Below are 9,230 nucleotides of genomic sequence, written 5' to 3'. Positions count from 1 at the left end.
TCTCACTAGAGTGTACTCTCACTAGAGTGTACTCTCACTGGAGTATACTCTCACCGGAGTGTACTCTGCTCACTGGAGTGTACTCTCCTCATTGGAGTGTGCTCTCACTGGAGTGTACTCTCAATGGAGTGTACTCTCACTGGAGTGTACTCTCACTGGAGTGTACTCTGCTCACTGGAGTGTACTCTGCTCACTGGAATGTACTCTCACTGGAGTGTACTCTCACAGGAGTGTACTCTCACTAGAGTGTACTCTCACCGGAGTGTACTCTCACCGGAGTGTACTCTCACTGGAGTGTACTCTCACTGGAGTGTACTCTCAATGGAGTGTACTCTCACTGGAGTGTACTCTCACTGGAGTGTACTCTCACCGGAGTGTACTCTCACCGGAGTGTACTCTCACCGGAGTGTACTCTGCTCACTGGAGTGTACTCTGCTCACTGGAATGTACTCTCACCGGAGTGTACTCTCACTGGAGTGTACTCTCACTGGAGTGTACTCTCACCGGAGTGTACTCTCACTGGAGTGTACTCTCACCGGAGTGTACTCTCACCGGAGTGTACTCTCACTGGAGTGTACTCTGCTCACTGGAGTGTACTCTGCTCACTGGAGTGTACTCTCACCGGAGTGTACTCTCACCGGAGTGTACTCTTACCGGAGTGTACTTCCACCCGAGTGTACTGACTGAGGGTCCACATTCAGGGCTGCTCTCTACCTCCTTTGGGGTGAGAGTGAAGAAGCTTAGCTACCTGTCCTCTCACTGACTGGACGGAAGAGGCTTCCTTTTCCCAGTGCCCTCTAGATGAGACCTTCGGTAGCAGAGCCAGGATTGCTTTGGTTCCACTGCCCACCCTGATTTTATTTAGAAAGAAAAAGGCATCTGGCTTCACTGTGGGAGAGGACAAGCGCCTGTTTTCAGCCATCTCTGTTTTGTGGCTGTAGGTTCTGAGTAAAAGATAGTTTGCAAAGAGTAAAGTATACAAATGTATGTAAGTTTTACATGGCCCAGGGACCTTCATAAGTAAACTCAAGCAAGTTACCTTTGTGTATTTTAAACAACATCTAAATTTGGAAGGAGGGGGACAGAGACAAAGAGACAAACAGACACACACAGACATGGGCACAGAGATACTGTGTGTGTGTGTGTGTGTGTGTGTGTGTGTGTGTGTTTGCCTGTGTGCTCATGCATGGAGCTATGGAAGCCAGAGGCCAACGTTGGGATGTCTTTCTCAAAATCTTCCTGCCTCATTTTTTTGAGTTAAAGTGTCTTTACTGAACCTGGAACTTGTTGTTTGGACTAGACTCACTGGTCAGTGAGCTTAAGGTATTCACCAGAATCCTGATAAAACCATTATGTGGGGGGTGTTCCTGGGATTTTACACGGATGCTGGGGGTTTGAACTCAGTTCCTCAGGGTTCTGTTGTAAACACTTTACCCACTGAGCCATCACTGCAGCATGTGTGTGTGTGTGTGTGTGTGTGTGTGTGTGTGTGTGTGTGTGTGATGCTTAAGTCAGATATCCAGGATCTCCCTTGAGCTCATCATCATTTCAGAATCCTTCCTGTCTATCACACCTAATATGGCCTCTGTTAAGATTATCCAGGACTGAAGATGTGTCATCAGGAGAGTGCTTGTCTAGAATGTAGGAAACCTTGAGTTCAGAATCCAACACCACATAAGTTGATATGTTGGTACATCTCTCTAATTTCACCTCTTCAGAGGTGAAGAAAATCAAAAGTTCAGGGACATCCTTGGCTACCTACTCAATTTGAGGCCAATCTGGGCTACATGAGACCACATCTTAAAAAGGGAAAAAAATGTATTCAGTCTTTGATGGGAAGTCTAGTGTTGACCTAGCTGATCTTCACCCATGACTCGCTGTCCCTCTTCCAACTGCTGACGGTTCCCTGGCCGGAGAGATTCTCAATAATACATAGCAGAAGTTTCCAAACGCACTTACTCATTTGCTTTTAGGAAATGCATTTTTTTAAGCTAGGCACGCAAACAAAAAGTCTACTTTTTTCTCCTAACGCTTGCACAGAAATAACCATTTGACAGAGAAGAAAGCTTTGACCTGGAAAGCTAAGTTCTTCCTTCCCAATAAAGTGCACATACCTGTCACCCATTACCTGTCCCTTCCTCACACTCCTAGGATCATCCCCCATCACCCTAAGCTGTCACCACACACTCTAAACTCTCGGATAAGCCTCTTGCAGTCTGTTTCACCTTCTCTACCTTTTTAATCTAAAGCCTATCACTAGCAGAACCGCTGCCTCTCTCTGGCATGAAGTGTCTCTTTTCTTCCCCCTCCATCATCCGCAGCAGTAAGCATTAGTGCTGTAGTACATACTCACTGAGGGCAAACTGTCCTCACCGCACCGTGAGCGTCAGAAAGACAATATTTCATCTCATCCTTGGCAAGCCTGTCTGACGTCAGTGTTGATCAGCTAACCACTGTCTGCCATCAGCTTGTATTCATTTTTCATTATGTGAATTAACCTCTCACTGCTGTCAAGATACATCATGTGTACCCCGCTTCTGTGTGTGTGTGTGTGTGTGTGTGTGTGTGTGTGTGTGTGTGTGTGTGTGTGTGTTCACCATATGCAGACATATGCAATATGACCACAGCAGATTAAAACAGGATTGGAAACCATGCGGACTCAAGGCAGTTTGGTTTGAGAAACTCAACATCTTCCCATCCTTCTCTTCACTGAGAAGTGATGGAAACAACTTCAAGACAATGTCCTCAGTGTTGGTCCAGAACCTCCAACAGACATCTTTCCATAACTCCCGAGCACATGGCTTGATGAGCGCTCAAGCGTTGTCTGGAAACCCTGCCCTCTGGGATATCACCATGCTGATGAGCTCTCTGGCTATCGAGGGGTGGGGCTGGCTCACAAGCCATTCCTCTGTCTTTTGCAGGTGGCACTTATGGTTGCAAATGAATTTTGGGAACAAGGAGATCTGGAAAGAAGAGTGCTTCAGCAGCAACCAATCGTAAAGAGCGTTTCATAACTTGTTACTTATTAGAAGCCACCCTTAAGTCCCTGGAAAACACCTTAAAAGGATTCTCTTCTCTTTCTAGCCTATGATGGACAGAAACAAAAAGGACGAACTCCCAAAACTTCAAGTGGGATTCATTGACTTTGTTTGTACTTTTGTATATAAGGTAAGTAAACAAGATATTTGAATGAATTGGATAATCACTTCATTTGAGAAGTTTTCTTTCAGACTGTAATTAAAGTGAGTCAGGTGTGGTGGTGCACACCCAAAATCCCAGCACTCCGGAGGCAGGGGGGTCAAGATTGCAAGGTCACCTTGAACCACAAGCTAAATTTCAAGCCAGCTTGGGCTATATAGTAAGACCTTATCTAGTAAATAAATAAAAACTAACCAAAGTAAAGAAAGTTACCAGTGTAAAAAGCCATTAGGTTGTTCCTCCCCCAGTAGTCTGAGCACCCACATTTATTTATTCAGATGTACAGATATGAGCCATGCACAGACCCACTTGGCAGACAGCAGAGCACCCACCTTTCCCAAGCTTCAGAAGCAGCCAGGCCCACCCCACAGCTCCAAACACTGCCCACCTCACGGCTTCTGTTTTACACAAGAACACTGCTGACCATCTATTGGCCAGCCTCCCACCTCAACTTCTCTGCAGGAGTTCTCTCGCTTTCATGGGGAGATCACACCCATGCTGACCGGCCTTCAGAATAACCGGGTAGAATGGAAATCCCTGGCGGAGGAGTATGAGGCGAAGGTGAAGGTGACTGAAGAGGAGACGGGAAAGCAGGAAGAAGGAGCCCCAGATACAAAAGGTTAGCTGGATTCAGCGTTTGGTATGTGTGAGTGTGGGGGTGGGCAGGTGGCTGTCCCTGACGAAAACAGACCTTATGTACTGACAGGAAACTGCTTTGCTCAGGCAGGCAGGTATGGTAAGAAGTTTGTGGGGTTTGGGGTTGTTTTGCCCCACCCCCACCCCACCCCCGCTAGATTTTGTGCATAATCCCAGGTGGAGTTGACTGGTCCAGACTGGTCCAACCATGTACAGCAGAGGCTACAACTGGGCACCAGTGCCCATCTCAAAGGTGGTCCTAGGGCTTCTCAATAAAACATAGGGCCAGGAGTCAGGAAGAGAGGACACAGTGTAGGTCTGACAGCCTGCATCTGCTGTGAAACTCTGGACAACTCATCTGCAAGTCTGGAAACTCTCTCTAGGTTATACAAGGGGCTTTACAGATTTACATTTTAAGAAAGTCCTACAAGTAAAGTTAAAGTTGGCCACCACTTAGGGTGGTTTGGAGAAAAGTCCAAGTCTTTACTTGCCTCCCAAATATCTTCACAAGGTGCTACTTACTCTGGCTTGAAATTCCTACTCCTGAATTCATTTACTGGGTTTATCGTTGCTTTCAGAAAGCCTGTTAAAATGCTTACAAGTGATTTAATTATTAGCTGTTCTACTGAATGTTCATATTCGTAGTGGGATGCTGGGCTGGGGCTGTACTGTAGCTCAATGGCGGAAGACTTCCTACCATGTACAAAGGGCCTAGTTTTGATTCCCAGCATTTCAGAAAGCAGAATGCTAATTTGATGGTGGTGGTGGGTGGGTTGCTCATGCATGTGCATGTGTGTGTGTGTGTGTGTGTGTGTGTGTGTGTGTGTTTGTGTGTTGACGTTGGAGCCTGAGGAGCTGTGTACCTTGTCATTTGAGACAGGTTTTGTAACTGGCCTGGCGCTTACCTATTCAGCAAAGCTGGCTAGCTAGTCTCATGTAGCTACCTGTTTCTACCCCACAACCCTGACCCTTGAGTACCAGTACTTCAAGCATGTACCACCATGCCCAGCTGTTTTACATGGATTCTGGGACTCAGATTTGGGCCCTTGTGCCTGAGTGGCAAGCTCTTTTCCCACTGAGCTATTTCCTCAGCCTAGGATGTTAAAGTCGGTCTGCAAAGGTTAGCACCATAAGCTTTATACACAATTCCTATTGGTAAAGAAGCCATCTCTGTGTGGAAGGCCTTGGAAGACGATGCTTTTATACAACTCTACTGCTCGGTCAGATATTACTGCTCACTGAGGCTAGGGAAACCAAATGATGTCCCTGTGCCCACTCATTAATGCATTCACAGGTGTGTGTTCTTACAGCTCTGTGTCAGAATGCCTTGGGGAAAGACAGGGCCTTCTGTCCAAGCTCCTAACCTCTGAAGGGAGAGCTGGGCCTGAAGCAACCAATACAAAACCCAACAGCGAGCCTTGGAGTATACATGGGGTACGCACTAGGAAGGCTCCCCTGGGGTGTACATGGGGTATACACTAGGAAGGCTCCCCTGAAAAGGGGGTATCTGTGCTAAGGCCCCAAGACACCAAGTCCCAACTCACAAAAAGGAGCAGAGGTGGGTGAAAAAAAAGATATATAAAATAGTTACCCAGGAATAAGCTGTGTGTGGCAGAATCGTTGAAAAGTATGTCCACGTACAGTCGAGAGGGGACAGAAACCCAAGTACCAGGTGAAGCTGGCAGTGTAGGTGGCTGGCCAACAGCACACAGACTGCAGCCAGCCACCCTACAGTCAACAAGGGGTGTGGCTTGCACCCCAGAAACACAAGAGAAGAGACTGATGAATTTGCTAAACTTCTGAAGTTACATTGTCTCTCACATGAGAATGTGAGTCCCCGAGGAGACATTTCTTAGGACTAAGGAATGTGATGACACTGATGACTTTGTCAACCGACTCCTGGTGTTTACTTAGTAAGCGTGTTGGAGGTAGGCCTTCATTCTTTAGTGCAAAGTTTGTATCAACTCTTTGAGAATTTCATGCACGGACACCATTTACTTTAACTACAGCCCCTCCCCTAATTTCTCCCAGACCGCACACAGGTCGTCTCTACTTCATTTGCATACAGTTTTTTTTTTCCTAACTTTTGTTTATTACTTGGAGAATTCGTTGGGAATTAGAACCATTGTGCTCGCCACAGGCTTCAGGTTGTGTACCCCTGGCTCAGATTCTAGCTTGTTTAATCTCACGGAAACAGACACCGAGATGCTGATGGGGTAACTGCTGATCAAAATTACCTTTATTTTGTTTGTGAGACAGTCTCACTATGAAGCCTTGGCTAGCCAGACGGAACTCAGAGATCTGCCTGGCTCTGCCTTCTGACTGCTGGGATTACAGGTGTGTCCTCACTTGACTCTCCCCGCCCCTTTCTTTTCTTGAGACAAGGGCTCACCAAGTAGCCTTGACTGGCCTGGAATCCACTATGGCCTTGAACTCACTGAGCTTCAACTGCCTCTCTCTGCCGCCCAAGTGCTGGGATTAAAGACATGTTTCTCCACATCTGGCTGTTGAATTTTATTTTTCAAAATTTCCCCAATTTATGTCTTAGGAGTATCTTGCCTGCCTGTATATGTGTACCACGTATGTGCCTGGTGCACAAAGAGGTCAGAAGAGGGTGTCAGATCCCTTGGAACTGGAGTTAGATGGTTGTGAGCCATCATGTTGGTGCTGAGAACGAAGTCCTCTGTAAGAGCTAGTGCTCTGAGCTGCTGAACCACTGCTCGGGCCCCATGAGTTTTATTTTTAAGTGAGCCAGTTGTGAATAAGTAATTGTTACAGTCAAATCCTTGGAGCTGTTCTAAGCTAGAATGATAGATCTGACACAATACCATGGGAATGTAAGAATACAAGCACTGCACCACGCTGACTCCTGATGCTTTTTCTGCTTTTTCACTAGCTGCCACAGATTTAGGAGGCAGCACAGACGAAAGAAAGTCCAAAACGTGCTTAATGTTGTGATTGATCCGGTCAGTATTTCAAGTATCATCCTAGTTTCCACGGGGGAAAAAAAACCAACCAAACAAAAAACCACCCAAAAGAACCTCCCTGAGCTCTGTCCAGTGACCATGAAGAGACAGAAGAGAAAGCTCCAGAGACTCTGCTGGGTGACTCTCCACAGATCATCTGCCGCTGACCTGGAAACCCTACAAAATCAATAAAGTTCAGTCAGAAAACAAAATGTGACAAAAAACAATGAATTTTATGAGTTTGTTTGAAATTAAAAAAAAAGTTATCTTGAAATGGGTCACAGTTTTATATATTGTGTGTGCGTATGAAGATTGACTTTTATCTGTGTCTGAGTCTTTGTGACAAACGTGCCAGTGCTGGTGAAGGCCAGAAGAGGGCTTCAGGTCCCCAGGAACTTGAGTTACAGGGAACTGTGAGCACTCTGACATGGGTTTTGGGATCCCAAGTCCTCTGGGAGAACAGCAAGTGCTCATGACTGCTGAGCCATCTCTCAGCCTCAGGGACTAGTATAAAATAGGTCACTAATTGTATTTACTTTTAAAATTACCGTAACAAGTACCACATGCTAGGTAGCTTAAAGCAGAGCCATTTATTTCCTGTAACTGCTGGGTTGGAACCTGTAAGTTTAAGACCAGTGTGCTGGCATGCTCGGATTTAAGTGAGGCTCCCTTGGTCTTTAGAAGGCCGTTTACCCTGGGTGATCACATGGGCATTTGTGTCCTTTGCTTATAAGGACACCAGTTCTACTGGATTAAGACTCATTCCTAAGACTTCATTTCAGCCATACGTACCTTATCAATGATCTTATCTTCAACGTGTTGGACTGAAGATTAGGCTTCTATAATACAATTGGTAAGGGGAAGGGTCTCCACCTCAAACACTCAGACTTGCGATCCATACTTCTATTTTCTAAACTAAAAATCACTCATCAACATGTTCAGGGAAGATACAAGATAGAATGAGCCATGCATATAAATACAGTATGGAAAACAAACTAAAACACGATGTCAGAAAAGATCCATATACTGCCTCCTCTCTATTATTGTCCTTTGATAATGGCGTGATGGCCAAAATAGTTTTAGTTTATAAAAAAACTTTTTCCCTATGCTTTTTTCCCTTTCCAACTCTAAAAATAAATTTTATGATTTTTAACATACATGATTACTCTTATTGAAAAAAAATTTGGAAAAAACACCACGGAATAATTTTATAGTCAAATTAGTTAATATTCAGAATTAAGTATTTAGTCGAGCAAGAACTTATTATCAAAAGAAGTCTAGAAAGATGGGTTAAGACTGCTTTTGAGTTTGTGTTTATGGTTGGTCTTTAGAAGGCTGTTTAATCCTGTTGAGGTATTTGCTATGCAATCATAAGGAGCAGGGTGAAGCCACACAACCTATGTAAATGTGAAGTGAGTGTAGCCTCTGGAGGTAGAGACAGGGGATCCCCAGAGCAAGCAGGTTTGCCAGCTCTGCATTTGATGAAGAGGCCTTGCCTCAGTGAATAAGGTAGAAGAGTGACTGGGAATGATTTGAGACACCAACCTCAGGTTCTACATGCATGTCACACACATGCACAAGCATCCACACATACACCCACATATATATGTACACACAAGAACAATGGCAAAAAAAAACCCCACTTAAAATAGAAATTTAAATAGTCAGGAGAAACTAAAGACTATCAGTTAGTTCCAAGACATGATATATGTCTGGTTGGGTATCAGAAATTTTTAAGATTTCTTCTTTTATTTTTATATGTAATCACAGATGAAAGTAGAAACAGAATAAACAACATATATTTGGCCAGGCTTTTGTAGGAAAAAAATATTACAATGAAAATTAATGCACCTCAAGCATATTACACACAAAGACTCAATTTTTTAATAAGTTATTTATTTTATTTTATGTGCATTGGTGTTTTGCCTACATGTGTATGTCTATGTGAGGGTGTTAAATCCCCTGGAACTGGAGTTATAGACAGTTCTGAACTGCCAAGTGGGTGATGGGAATTGAACCCAGGTCTTCTAGAAGAGTAGCCAATGATTTTAACTGCTGAGCCATCTCTCTGGTCCTGATAAGATTCAGTTTTAAGCAACGCATTTTGGGTAGGTGGAACCATGTGGCTTGTGTCCTTTCCTTTGTGTCTGTCACCTCACTAGGTCTGAGTTCCCATGCTGACTCTCGGTGGACAGTTCAGGACCACCCTATGCTCTGCAGGAACCTGGACCAGGACTATACAGTCAACCTCAGGGGCAGTGCAGGTGCCACACGTCTCTGCACAGCCACTGAGTAAACGTACCCACTTTGGTGTTCAAAGTAATCAAGAATCAAGTTTTTTGTCTTGGAGCTCTACGACAAGGCTGATCCAGAAATGCTCTCTGTAACTTCCTGTTAATCAAAGGTCTGGGCTTAGGCAGTTTTGGGGTA

General features: G+C 44.8%; 1 protein-coding gene across 2 annotated transcripts in view; it reads left to right on the top strand.

Moving 5' to 3' along the window:
* Positions 1-6,792, top strand: part of PDE6C (phosphodiesterase 6C) — a gene marked incomplete at both ends in the record, with an annotated part of 53,576 nt that extends 46,784 nt beyond the window's left edge. The window contains 4 exons of one of the 2 annotated variants that reach the window (XM_080912126.1): positions 2,922-2,996; positions 3,085-3,168; positions 3,661-3,817; positions 6,731-6,792. In XM_080912126.1, the coding sequence (XP_080768252.1) occupies positions 2,922-2,996; positions 3,085-3,168; positions 3,661-3,817; positions 6,731-6,792 (378 nt within the window). The remainder of the gene's footprint in view (positions 1-2,921; positions 2,997-3,084; positions 3,169-3,660; positions 3,818-6,730) is intronic. The other variant, XM_080912127.1, reaches the window with a different exon arrangement.
* Positions 6,793-9,230: the final 2,438 nt, after the last annotated feature.

Source organism: Micromys minutus (genome assembly GCF_963924665.1).
Source record: "Micromys minutus genome assembly, chromosome: 2".
NCBI lineage: Eukaryota > Metazoa > Chordata > Mammalia > Rodentia > Muridae > Micromys > Micromys minutus.
The sequence above is the reverse complement of the archived record's forward strand: the minus strand, read 5'-3'. Positions and strand labels throughout refer to the sequence as shown.